The sequence below is a fragment of the Pleurodeles waltl genome, chromosome 1_2 (assembly GCF_031143425.1).
Source record: "Pleurodeles waltl isolate 20211129_DDA chromosome 1_2, aPleWal1.hap1.20221129, whole genome shotgun sequence".
Classification (NCBI taxonomy): domain Eukaryota; kingdom Metazoa; phylum Chordata; class Amphibia; order Caudata; family Salamandridae; genus Pleurodeles; species Pleurodeles waltl.
This window is the reverse complement of record NC_090437.1, coordinates 595542975-595557459: the sequence shown is the minus strand read 5'-3', so window position 1 is coordinate 595557459 and position 14485 is coordinate 595542975. Positions and strand designations below refer to the sequence as shown.

Below are 14485 nucleotides of genomic sequence, written 5' to 3'. Positions count from 1 at the left end.
TCGCTTCAGTGGTGGAATTCCACAAATTTAAACAAAGGGCGGCCATTTCAAGACCCTGTGCCTCACGCCATTTTTACAACATATGCATCAATGATTGGATGGGGAACACATCGCAACAATCGCAACATTCAGGGACAGCGGGATACCAAAAAAAAACAACTTCACATAAATCACTTAGAACTGCTAGCAGTATTCCTAGCACTAAAAGCTTTTCAACCTCTTCTTGTTCACAAACACATTCTCATCAAAACAGACAATATGACATCAATGTACTACTTGAACAAACAAGGAGGAACCCACTCATCACAACTTTGCCTTCTAGCACAAAAAAGTTGGCATTGGGCAATTCACAACAACGTTCACCCTGTAGCTCAGTATATTCCAGGGACTCACAATCAATTAGCAGACTGCCTCAGCTGGGATCATCAGCAAACACACAAGTGGGAAATTCACCCCCAAGTGCTTCATAAGTACTTTCGCCAGTGGGGAACACCAGACATAGATCTATTCGCCACCAACCACAACGCAAAATGCCAGAACTTTGCGTCCAGGTACCCACACCCCCAATCCAAGGGCAATGCTCTATGGATCAACTGGTCAGGGACATTTGCTTACGCTTTTCCCGCTCATTCCGTTTCTGTTCAACAAACTGCATCAAAACAAACTCAAACTCATACTTATAGCACCAACGTGGGCACGTCAACCATGCTACACCACATTGTTAGACCTGTCACTAGTACCACACATCAAACTACCAAACAGGCCGGATCTGTTGACACAAAACAAGCAACAAATCAGGCACCCCAATCCAGCAATACTCAATCTGGCTTCTGAAATCGTAGAGTTTGGATATCTACATCTTCCACCAGAATGTATGGACGTGATCAAACAAGCAAGAAAACCCACTACCAGGCAGTGCTATGCAAACAAATGGAAAAGGTTTGTTTTTTACTGCCAATCCAAACACATAACACCCCTTGCTGCATCCATACAGGACATTGTGGGTTATTTAATCCATCTACAAAAAGCTAAATTAGCTTTTTCATCCATTAAAATACATCTCACAGCTATTTCAGCTTACTTACAAAATATACACAACAAATCTCTATTTAGAGTGTCTGTCATCCAAGCCTTCATGGAGGGTCTAAAACGTATCATACCGCCAAGAACACCACCAGTACCTTCATGGAATCCTAATATTGTACTCACGCGACTCATAGGTCCACCGTTTGAACCCATGCACTTGTGTCAAATTCAATTTCTAACATGGAAAGTAGCATTCCTTGTGGCTATCACTTAATTACGAAGAGTTAGTGAAATACAAGCATTCACTATTGAACAACCCTTTATAAAAGTACACAAACATAAGGTCGTACTTAGCACAAACCCAAAATTCCTACCTAAAGTTATCTCACCGTTTCATTTAAATCGAACAGTGGAACTTCCAGTCTTCTTCCCACAGCCAGACTCAGTAGCAGAAAGAGCGCTCCATACATTAGATATAAAAAGAGCTTTAGTTTATTACATTGACAGAACAAAATCAATCAGAAAGACTAAACAGCTGTTTGTCGCATTCCAAAAACCCCATACTAGTAATCCTATCTCAAAACAAGGCATAGCCAGATGGATAGTAAAGAGCATACAAACCTGTTACCTAAAGGCTAAAAGACAGCTATTAGTAACACCAAAAGCACATTCCACTTGGAAGAAAGGAGCAACAATGGCGTTTCTAGGAAATATACCAATGACAGAAATCTGTAAAGCAGCCACTTGGTCAACACCTCATACATTTACCAAGCATTACTGTGTAGATGTGTTAGCAACACAACAAGCCACAGTACGACAGGCTGTACTAAGAACATTATTTCAAACAACTTCAACTCCTACACGCTGACCACCACCTATTGGAGGAGAACTGCTTTGTAGTCTATGCATAGCATGTGTATCTGCAGCTACCCATGCCATCGAACGGAAAATGGCACTTACCCAGTGTACATCTGTTCGTGGCATGTTCCGCTGCAGATTCACATGCGCCCTCCATCCTCCCCGGGAGCCTGTAACCGTTTAAGTTACATTTAAATTTGTACATATGTGTAAATATATATTTATCTCTATTCCATTGCATGGACATCTTTCTTTACACTCTCACTCCTACCTTACCCTCTGTAGGAAATCAATCTAAGATGGAGTCTATACCCATGCGCAATGGAGCCGAAAAGGAGGAGTCACACGGTCCTGTGACTCAAAGACTTCTTTGAAGAAAAACAACTTGTAACACTCCAAGCCCAACACTAGATGGCAGGACCTGTGCATAGCATGTGAATCTGCAGCGGAACATGCCACAAACAGATGTACACTGGGTATATGTGTATGTATGTATATATATATATATATATATATATATATATATGTGTGTATATATGTGTTTGTGTGTATATGTATGTATGTGTGTGTGTGTGTGTGTGTGTATATATATATATATAATAGTGGAAGTGATCATATAGAGGGTGTAGGCACCTCAAGGCTAAGTAGTTCATTAGCTACTACCCTACATACCCCTAAATGCCCCTAAATCTAGTAGTTGGGTGTCTCCCCAGCACAAGAAGACCTATTCTCTGCTCCCAAGAAGAAGGGCACTGAACAGCAAGAACCGAGTAGCAGCTACTGACTTGGCCCTAATCCTGCCAGCCTTCCAGGAGTTCTTAACAATTGTGCCAGAGTTGATTTGTCCTGCAGGTGCTCTGCCTCCAGAAGCCTGGTTGTACTGCCTGCACTTCAAGAAGCATCAGGATCTATTGTGGAGTAGCAGAGTTACTTCCTTGCCCTCTACAGGCACCCATGAAGAGGCCTGAGAGCTCTGGATCTCAGTACTGCCAATAACCATACACCAGAAAGCACCAATGCGCTTGGCCCCTTAGCCAGAGTCAAAGTGGGCCATTGGTGCCATTGTGGTCCCAGGACACAAACCCACCTCGAGTTTCTCATTTGTGGATTCTCGGATGCCGCTTGCTGTCTTTGTGCAGGCCCCCTCTACCTCAAGAGACTCGGACACCTCTTTACCCGGATGTCCAAAGCCGAGGAGAAGAGGATCAAAGGTGTTCCTTTGTCCTGAGTCCTTACCTGCAGCCTCCTTCCCCCAGGACTGTTTCCCATTGAAACCAATAGGACATCCGATGCCATAAAGTACCTCTGCACCCGAACGCCCCCAAGCTCCCTGAGGGGGCCTGCTGGTGCTGCCTTGGACAGAACCACCTAGCTCACCTTACCTCCTGTGAGTCGCTCTTGAATATTCATATGCAGTATGTGTTTTTTTTCCATCAGGTTGCATTACTAACTTAGAGACACTTAAAGTATTTTGCTTGTTTTTTTTCTAACTGCATCAGTATTTATTCTTGCAACAGTATTCTGATGTTGAAACATAATATAAACAAAAATAACTATTTTTCTAACAGTTGGTCTTCAGTTCCTTCTTGAGTGTTAAATTTATTGCCTTTTTGAGTACAAAAAATGCTTAACATTACTCTCTGATAAGCTTAACTGCTTGCCTACACTACCACAAAAGAGAGCTTTTGGAGTTGTAATTTGTAACCCTGTAAATCAATAAGGGTCACCTGGACCATCTGCATAGTGCCCCCATACATTGGTGCACTACATAGCCAGCTTCTTACAGGTGAGCTAAAACGTTTTTTATTTTTATTGTGGTATACTTACCACATGACTTAAAACAGAAGGTCTGGGCAGCGGGCTCTACTTTTCTTTACCATCAACATGTTTTTGTACTTGTCTGTTGGAAATTGGGTCTCTAGTTGGGAGAGGTATTCACCTTTGTCCAAATAGGGACCACAATCCTAGTCAGGGTAAGTCACACACAATTCAAATTATCATGTGCCCACCCTCTGTTAGCTTGGCACTGAGCAGTCAGACTTAACTTAGAAGGCAATGTGTAAAGGAATTGTGCAGTAAATCATACAGTAACAGAGTGAAAACACCAAAAAATACACCAAACCGTTTTAGAAAAATGTATGATTTATCTAGTTAAATTAAGGTCAAAATGATAGAGATTCAATAAGCACAAGTTGAGATGTCACTTTAGCAAGATTAAAATTAGAGTCTTAAATCTTAGAAATCAACAATTGTCCCTTGGTTTCACAAAGTACCTGGTTTACGTCAAAAATACACACACAGACTGCAGAGGAGGAGATGTGTGGAAAAATAGGGTGTGTCGGAATTTCCAGTGTGGCACAGACATTGCGTTTTCTTTCCATGCTGCATGGGGCCTTGCGTCGATTTCCAGTGCGCAGTCTCCGTTCCTCACTGCGATGCGAGGATCTTTTTGATGCCCAGGGACGATGCATGGAAGTCCTGGGCGTGCGGGACGAAGTCACAGGTGTTGCGTTGATCTGGTAGACGATGCGTCACATTTTCTGTCTGCAGGCAGGCGCTGCGTCGATTCTTCACTCGGAAGTTGGGCTGCGTCATTCCAGTTCAGCTGTGACCATCTGGTAGGCTGTGTGTTGGATTTCTGGCCGCAAGACTGGTGCTGCGTCGATTGCTCACTCCAGAAGTCGGGCTGCATCATTCTGGTTCGACTGTGCTGCTATTTTCTCGTCGCAAAGCAGGCTGTGTCGATTTTCGGGCGCACAAGGAGTTCCTTGATGAGATGAAGTCTTTTTGGCCTTGAGACTTCCGAAAACAGAAGGCAAACTCAATCCAAGCCCTTGGAGAGCACTTTTCAGCAAAGTCAGAGGGCAGCAGGGCAACAACTGGGCAGCAGTCTTTCTCAGCAGAGTAGGCCAGATGAGTCCTTTGGGCAGCCAAGGAGTTCCTCTTGACAGGCTGCAGGTTCAGGTCCAGAAGTGTCTGAGGTGGTGGCATCAGAGACCCAGTTTATATACCCCAAAATGCCTTTGAAATGGAGGCGACTTCAGAGAGTGGTTTTGAAGTGCACAAGGTCCCTTTTCAGGACAACACTGTCTGCCAGGGTCCCAGTAGGGGGTTTGGCAGTCCATTGTGTGAGGGCAGGCCAGTAGCCTTTGAAATGTAAGTGTCAGGCCCTCCACCCTCCCAGCCTAGGAATACCCATTCTGTATCCAAATGAGTGCAGGTGTGCTGGGTATCCTGTGTTTGTGCTTGTCTAGGTAAAATGCACAAGGGAGCTGTCAACCAGCCAAGGCTAGACGTGGATTGGTGACAGGCTGTAAGGCACAGAAGGATTTTAAGTGCAGAGAGTGGAATTTCTAACATAGTAATATACAATCCAACATCGCCAATTAGCAGGATTTTCTATTACCATTCTGGCCATACTAAATATGACCTGGTGACCCCTTTCTGATCAGAATCTACCACTAAACAATATGAGGGTTGCCCTAATGATATCCTATGAAAAGAGCAGGCGTCACAGTAATGGAAAACAAGCATGTTCACCAGCCCCAGCTGGGGTGCGACGATGGGGCAAGCATTGCAAAACTATTGGCAAGGTGGTCAGCATGCAGGATAGCAAACCACAGTAGTCAGATCCTGCACTTTGAAACTGACCATGCCCCTGCTACCAAGCCACACACTCAACCGATTGGGTGTGGCCAGTGGAAGTGCATAGGTCTTGAGACTGCACAACATATGCCCAACACCAAAGCATATCCTGTCTTGTTGCAATCACCAATAGGTCCGTGGTAGTCGGGAGGTGACCAATGGGTCCCATAATTCTCCAGAACCCAATCTGTGTTGCATCCTGCCTAAACTTTTATAGCTGAGGTACTAACTTTTATATGAAGTGTACTTAAGATTTTCACTTTAGCGCCTTAGAATGTACCACTGGTCTGCAGGGGTTTTATCAAAATTAGTAAACCACACCCTTTCTGATCAGACAACTTCTATTAATGACTCAGAAGGAAAGTTAGCTGTCTTGTTTTCACCTAGATAAGCTTTTTATTTTTATAGACAGATCAACATTGTCCCATTAAGCCATACACAAGAGTGGGTTTTGTACAGTGTTAATTCATAACTATTGGAAGGTGCTCTCAAATGTGGTATTTATGGCAAGGGAGACAAAGTAGAGGAAAGTAATTGACTGGCCAAGCTTCAAAGCTTGGACTGCAACCAGGTTTTCTGATTAGACACACTGCAATTCAGATCCTGGATGGATATTACAATATTTTCCCCTTCTTTCCTGATGAGAAGTTTGTTAGTGACATGAGAGGTAAGTCTGTCTCATGCCTTCTATACACAACTTTACTGTTGTCATAAATGGAGCAACATTATGGTATAGTAAACCATCCACAAGATGGTTTTTGTACAGTGCTCACCCTTAACTAAAAGTTGCTCTCAGATGTGATCATCACTAAAAAGAAATCAGAGGGAAGAAAAATGTCCTGGGGTCACACAGTTTGGTCAGGCTTGGGAAGCAGTGATTTAAAGCGGATCATGGCCCCAAACTTGTTTTGCCCTGGGTCCAATAAAAGCTCCTCCCTGGCCTTGAATGTAATGCAAGGCCATTCAAATTCTCCTTTGTTTTATTTTTAGAAGATGGGGCAACAGCAGCAATGTAAACACCCCTCTTCGTACAACAGTACACCTTGGACAGAAACAGTGTGATCATCCCTCCTTCAGAGGACAGGTACAGCCAGTTACTATAAGCGTTACAGCAGGTACCAATCTGGCAACAACAGTTCAAGCTTTAGTTCCTCACAGAATAGGGACAGCAAGGAAATAGCAAAGTAAGCTTCTTGTGTCTTGCAGACGGCAGTAAGTGCAGTCCTTCATTTCCTCAGAACAGATTCAGCATTGCAGAGTTGTGCAAACTTTCATTGCTTACGGAACATGAACGGTTAAGGCATGTGTGACCAGTAGATTATATGCAGATGTCTAGAACAGGCGCTTAACTTTCTGAAAGAAAATATAGGTGGATGAGTGAGTGAATAAATGAGCTCTGACACCATTCTCACTTAGGTGATCATCCATTTCAGCACCCTGAAGATCCTGCTGCCTTCAGTCTGAGACCTGCTAAAAAAGGACTCTGCTTTTCCATATATTGAGAAATTACAGTAACCTAGCAGGTCATTGTTATTTGGAACAGCTTCGCCTGAGTGCCGATGCTCTAGATATGCACACGAGTTAATCTTTTCGACAAGGTTTTGAATGTGCATGCATCTGGATGGGTGCAATTCCAGCCTTAGTGTTGCACCTGTATAAAATGTTGAGGGCCGCCAGTGAGTACAAGCTTTCATCAATGCCAGAACATGTACAGTTAAGGCGTAAGTGACATGGAGGTTCCAGACAGATCATTGGAGCAGGTGCTTGCCTCCCTGAGAGGAATGTATAAGTGAGCGAGTGAATATGTGAGATCTGATACCATTCTCTCCAGTAATATTCAACATCCGCAACCTGACAGTCCTGCTGCTGTCACTCATATCTGCTGTTTGTTAATTTGGTTTTCCACCGATTGAGAAGTATCTATAAGCAAGTTGCCAGTTGTGTCCTTTTTAGAGCAGCTTATCAACAGCCTAAGCAACTACTGTACACAGTCAGACTGATGCCAACCTCTTTGAAATGGTTTCCATTGCGTGCCCGCCATATGCAGGCTCAGTGCTCCTTATGCTCAAAATGAAGAGGGTCGCAGCTGTCTGTAATGTGCTTTGAGGGCTGACCTGTTGCAGATGCTCTGCATCAAAGTGTAAATCTTTAAAGGATAGATGGGAGAAGTCTCTGCCTGTGTTCTGCAGTTCACCAAAAGTGCAAGTGCAAAATCAATGCTTCAGCAAGTGTCGTGGGTTCATTTTAGCGGCTTGTTGGGGGACACTTATTTTAGCTTCAGGCCTGTGCCCTTCTACCCAGATCCATGTTTCATTTCGTTTATTCATTCTGTTATATTTTAGCGTGGCTTGCTTTTAGTGGGAATGTTTATTTTCTAATTAATTGCTTTTCTACGAAAGCATTTTTGTCAGTTCCTTTGCATAGTATTTCATTCTGTGCATCTGCTTGAGGCTGTACATAATAGCTTACCTAATCTTGCCAGCCGAAGAGTTACGGGTCCAGCCTTCTAGGACCTAGACATGCTATGTCAGGCATGTTCCCAAAATACAACATGTTTTGTTAAAAAAGCACCACAGGGCAGAGGCGACATTCCAGCCAGCTGTGTTACTCTGTGTGCCACTTTGCCACAGCTTTGCTGATCTTGGCCTTGCCTGTCCAGCCAACTGTGAGGACTGCCAGCAGACCAACAGCCAAGACCCCTGCTTCTCTAGGTATGAGGCTGGGGGGTGTCCTTCCATAGGCTAGTACCAGCAGAAGGGCTATGCTATGCTCACATTAGGCGCTAGAAGTGTAGGTAAGAATTCCTAGAATCATGGTTATGTCAGGATGTTGGGACCTTTTATGTTTCTCTAATGGTCACAGTCATCATAATTGTGTTATATTCCTTCTTCCTATTGATTGCAGGTAATGCCTCTTTACATGGAATGCAGTTGCTTGAATAAAATACATTGAAACCTATCCTGCATTGCTCTATCTTCACATGTATGAGACTTGTGCAAATGAGGGAAAGGAGTTAGAGTTCTACCACGACTTCCTTGAAGAGTCTGTCATGCGTGTGTAGGAAAGTACCATCTTGCCTGGCATGTTACCCCCATTTTTCACAGTATATATGTTGTTTTAGTTGTATGTGTCACTGGGACCCTGCTAGCCAGGGCCCCAGTGCTCATAAGTGTGCCTGAATGTGTTACCTGTGTTATGACTAACTGTCTCACTGAGGCTCTGCTATCCAGAGCCTCAGTGGTTATGCTCTCTCATTTCTTTCCAAATTGTCACTAACAGGCTACTGACCAATTTCACCAATTCACATTGGCATACTGGAACACCCTTATAATTCCCTAGTATATAGTACTGAGGTACCCAGGGTATTGGGGTTCCAGGAGATCCCTATGGGCTGCAGCATTTCTTTTGCCACCCATAGGGAGCTCTGACAAATCGTACACAGGCCTGCCACTGCAGCCTGAGTGAAATAATGCACACATTATTTCACAGCCATTTTCACTTCACTTAAGTAACTTATAAGTCACCTATATGTCTAACCTTTACCTAGTAAAGGTTAGGTGCAAAGTTACTTAGTGTGTGGGCACCCTGGCATTAGCCAAGGTGCTCCCACATAGTTCAGGGCAAATTCCCCGGACTTTGTGAGTGCGGGGACACCATTACACGCGTGCACTACACATAGGTCAATACCTATGTGTAGCTTCACAATGGTAACTCCGAATATGGCCATGTAACATGTCTAAGATCATGGAATTGCCCCCTCTATGCCATCCTGGCATTGTTGGCACAATCCCATGATCCCACGGGTCTGTAGCTCAGACCCGGATACTGACAAACTGCCTTTTCAGGGGTTTCACTGCAGCTGCTGCTGCTGCCAACCCCTCAGACAGGTTTCTGCCCTCCTGGGGTCCAGCCAGGCTTGGCCCAGGAAGGCAGAACAAAGGACTTCCTCAGAGAGAGGGTGTTATACCCTCTCCCTTTGGAAAAAGATGTTAAGGCAGGGGAGGAGTAGCCTCCCCCAGCCTCTGGAAATGCTTTCATGGGCACAGATGGTGCCCATTTCTGCATAAGCCAGTCTACACCGGTTCAGGGACCCCTCAGCCCTGCTCTGGCGCGAAACTGGACAAAGGAAAGGGGAGTGACCACTCCCCTGACCTGCACCTCCCCTGGGAGGTGCCCAGAGCTCCTCCAGTGTGCTCCAGACCTCTGCCATCTTGGAAACAGAGGTGCTGCTGGCACACTGGACTGCTCTGAGTGGCCAGGGCCAGCAGGTGACGTCAGAGACTCCTTCGGATAGGCTCCTTCAGGTGTTGCTAGCCTATCCTCTCTCCTAAGTAGCCAAACCCTCTTTTCTGGCTATTCAGGGTCTCTGCTTTGGGGAATTCCTTAGATAACGAATGCAAGAGCTCATCCGAGATCCTCTGCATCTCTCTCTTCACCTTCTGCCAAGGAATCGACTGCTGACCGCGCTGGAAGCCTGCAAAACTGCAACAAAGTAGCTAAGACGACTACTGCAACTCTGTAACGCTGATCCTGCTGCCTTCTCGACTGTTTTCCTGGTGGTGCATGCTGTGGGGGTAGTCTGCCTCCTCTCTGCACTAGAAGCTCCGAAGAAATCTCCCGTGGGTCGACGGAATCTTCCCCCTGCTACCGCAGGCACCAAAGAACTGCATCACCGGTCCCCTGGGTCTCCTTTCAGCACGACGAGCGAGGTCCCTTGAATCCAGCAACTCTGTCCAAGTGACTCCCACAGTCCAGTGACTCTTCAGTCCAAGTTTGGTGGAGGTAAGTCCTTGCCTCCCCACGCCAGACTGCATTGCTGGGAACCGCGTCTTTTGCAGCTACTCCGGCCTCTGTGCACTTCCGGCGGAAATCCTTTGTGCACAGCCCAGCCTAGCCTGGGTCCACGGCACTCTAACCTGCATTGCACGACTTTCTAAGTTGTCCTCCTGCGGCGTGGGACTCCTTTGTGCAACTTCGGGTGAGCACTGTTTCACTCCTCTTCGTAGTGCCTGTTCCGGCACTTCTGCGGGTGCTGCCTGCTTCTGAGAGGGCTCCTTGTCTTGCTCGACGCCCCCTCTGTCCCCAGACGCAATTGGCGACATTCTGGCCCCTCCTGGGCCACAGCAGCATCCAAAAACCCTAACCGCACGATTTGCAGCTAGCAAGGCTTGTTGGCGTTCTTTCGGCGGGAAAACACTTCTGCACGACTCTCCACGGCGTGGGGGATCCATCCTCCAAAGGGGAAGTCTCTAGCCCTTGTCGTTCCTGCAGAATCCTCAGCTTCTACTGTCCTGTAGCAGCTTCTTTGCACCCACAGCTGGCATTTCCTGGGCATCTGCCCATCTCCGACTTGCTTGTGACTTTTGGACTTGGTCCCCTTGTTCCACAGGTACCCTCGACTGGAAATCCATCGTTGTTGCATTGCTGGTTTGTGTCTTTCCTGCAGAATTCCCCTATCACGACTTCTATGTCCTTTGGGGAACTTTAGTGCACTTTGCACTCATTTTTCAGGGTCTTGGGGTGGGCTATTTTTCTAACCCTCACTGTTTTCTTACAGTCCCAGCGACCCTCTACAAGGTCACATAGGTTTGGGGTCCATTCGTGGTTCGCATTCCACTTTTGGAGTATATGGTTTGTGTTGCCCCTATCCCTATGTGTCCCCATTGCATCCTATTGTAACTATACATTGTTTGCACTGTTTTCTAAGACTATACTGCATATTTTTGGTATTGTGTGCATATATCTTGTGTATATTTGCTATCCTCATACTGAGGGTACTCACTGAGATACTTTTGGCATATTGTCATAAAAATAAAGTACCTTTATTTTTAGTATATCTTTGTATTGTGTTTTCTTATGATATTGTGCAAGTGACACTAGTGGTACTGTAGGAACTTCACTCGTCTCCTAGTTCAGCCTAAGCTGCTCTGCTAAGCTACCATTATCTATCAGCCTAAGCTGCTAGACACCCTATACACTAATAAGGGATACCTGGGCCTGGTGCAAGGTGTAAGTACCCCTTGGTACTCACTACAAGCCAGTCCATCCTCCTACAGCGTCAAGCTGCCACAAATCCCAACTATTTTCTAGCTTTGGGTGAGGTCCTGATACCTAGCTTAGAATGTCAAGCTGACAGTTACCAGTCGGTGTGGGACTGACTCAGTCACCCATACGTGGTAGTGTTGCAGCCCAAAACCAAACACTCTTACCCCTATGGTAAGAGTCCTGCAACAAGAGCAGAGTAGGAAAATCAGTCAGTATCATTTGTTTTGCTTAGTTTGTATAAAGCTTGGTCATTGGACCACATTACTAAATGTGCTTTTGTAGTATTTATGCTCACTTCCTTTAACAATTCTTATCCTTATGTTATCATTCTGATCATAAAGCGTTTGATTTGTTAAAAATTTCATACACATTTTGCAATCAGTCTTATGTTGCTCTTACCATTTCTCTTAAACTGTTTCTGGTTGTGTTGACTTTCGTTATAAGCGTTACGCCATCCCTGTTTATATTCTAGCTGTTTCTGACTATTTGCTTTTGTTTTAGCTGTACAGAACGCTTTCTAGGGATAAAACTCGTTTTCATGAACGTGCTGCTTACCTTGAAAATAGAACAAAAGAATCGGATTCAAAAATCGGAACTTCAAAACGTAAGTAGGGTCTTTTGATGTACATGTTGTTCGTATTTGTTTTATAAAAATATTTCTGTCCACGTTAGTTTATTTTTAAGTTTAAGGGTTAAAAATAAGGCATTCTAAAGATGAGGTGCTATTTTTATTAACCTTGACGATAAAATGAGCTGTCTTACCCTGTCAAAATAAATGTGTGTGTGTGTATATATATATATATATATATATATATATATATATATATATATAATATAATCTAATGCATTTACTGACTGGCCAACTGAGCTACTGCGGAGCTACACTAAATGGTAGCACATTGACTGTAATGCAAGGTTTTTTAGGACAGTCCTGTGAAAAATCTACTTTTTATATCCTGGCTTTTTGCTTTTTCAACTAGTTTATACCCTACCACCAAGTGGCAGGACAAACCAAACTTCCACAGTTGCTAAAACAGCTTTGAGTACTGATACTGTGCATGTGTTCTATGGAGCACACACCATCTCTGCGTTTTAGTGCATCCTTAACCGATCCTTGTTTTTTTTTTTTTTTCTTCTAAACATTTAACTTGCTTCCGCCACCTTTTTTCTGCTGGACCTGCTTTTGAAACTCACCAAATTATCAACATCTGTGCTTTCCCCGATAAACTTCTTTTTTTTTTTTTTTTTTTATAACGAGTTTTTTTATTTATTTTTATAAACAAACAAATATTCGCAAAAACACAATGAAAAATGTATTATAACAGTGAATGCAAACACCAATACCCTAACACCTTCTGAGATATATTGTGTAATTTCCCTCTTGCTTGTCCCCGTCTCCAGCCCCCGTATACTCTATGAAGTCTAATATTGCAATTAGGATTTGAGTTTGAGTTTGGTCCCACCTTTACAGCCCGGGATTAGTAATTCCTATGTTCATGGTTTTAAAGGGAACCGGCTCACTCGTTGTCTCGTGTGGTGTGAGTGTGACTCTCAACCGTAGCAGAATTGGGATTGTAGGTAGTAGTGCCCCTTGCCCCTCGGGTGATTTTGGTTTCGGGGAATTGTTTGGGGAGTTCTGTTGTCCTAGGTTGGTCAGGTGGTTAGTAGATTCACCCATGGTCCCCACACTCTAGTGTATTTGGGGGGGGGTAGGGGGAATGTGTTAGTGAGGATAGAACGGTAGATCTGGGAGATCTGGGAGATTCCTCCTTTGTTTAGATAGCCCATCATGACCCTTGCTTCTAACGGACTATACTCTGTGTTGTCGTCTCCAGGCCGTATGTGTACTAGTAAAGCGTGTCTGATCTGTAGGTATTTGTGAAATTGGGTGTTAAGGGAGTATGTTCTCTGAAGCTCCTCAAATGATCGGATTTGTGAATCGACCCAGATGTCGCCAAGTGTGGATATCCCAATAATGTCTCATTTCCGGAAACCCTCTAGCGCGGAGACCTCCCCCAACCACCTCCCCTGCCAAAGAGGTGTCTGTAGTGTTAGACGTGACCACCACCCCGTGGCCCTTTGTGCTGCCCACCAACCTGTGAGAACCAGCCTGGTCACTTCAGGGAAGTTTTGCGGGATCACGCCCCCGTATAGAGCATCGAAGACCCCGTTGTAGCCCAGTGTTTGGAGTTCTAGTCTGTACGCGGGGTCAGTCCACCGTCCTGATAGCCAGTCGTTAATCACTAGTAGTTGCATAGCCAAATAGTAAAAGTATAAGTTGGACATACCCAGTCCCCCTTCGTAAATGTCTCTATGACATGTAACAAAGGAGAGTTTGGGGCGGGAACCTCGCCATATGAATTGCCGCGTCATTGTCTCGATCTCATTGAACCATTTCCGTGGGATTGGGTATGGAAAGTTCTGCAGTAGGTATAGAAATCTGGGGAGTATCATCATTTTGTATAATGCTATTCTCCCCAGTGTGTTAAGTGGAAGGTTTTGCCAGCGTTGGAGATCTTTTTTGGACTTCTTAAGGAGCGGTGTGACGTTTAGTTCCCATGTTAGTTCGGGGAGTAGAGTTATGTGAACCCCCAAGTATTTAAAACTGTTGCAGCGGATTGGGATGCTTTTTTGCCAGCTTATACAGTCTCTAGAGGGGTGTAGAGGGATCAGTAGGGATTTTCCGGGGTTAAGTGTTAGTCCGGAGGCCTGCAAGAAAAGGTCCATGAGTTCTAAGACACGTGGGCCACTCTCTGCTGGGTTGGATAGATAAAGGAGGACATCGTCCGCGTACAGCGCTACCCGGTCTTCCGGGCCTGTGGGCCATGTCCAACCTGTTACCAGTGGGTCTTCTCTCAGCAGTTTGGCCAGAGGTTCAATCGCGAGGGCAAAGAGTAACGATGATAGTGGG

General features: G+C 44.9%; 1 protein-coding gene across 1 annotated transcript in view; it reads left to right on the top strand.

Moving 5' to 3' along the window:
- Positions 1-12194, top strand: part of MGARP (mitochondria localized glutamic acid rich protein) — a 225394-nt gene extending 213200 nt beyond the window's left edge. Inside the window, exon 3 of the mRNA XM_069234174.1 lies at positions 12076-12194. Within this exon, the coding sequence (XP_069090275.1) occupies positions 12076-12186 (111 nt within the window). The 3' untranslated portion in view covers positions 12187-12194. The remainder of the gene's footprint in view (positions 1-12075) is intronic.
- The last annotated feature ends 2291 nt before the right edge of the window (positions 12195-14485 follow it).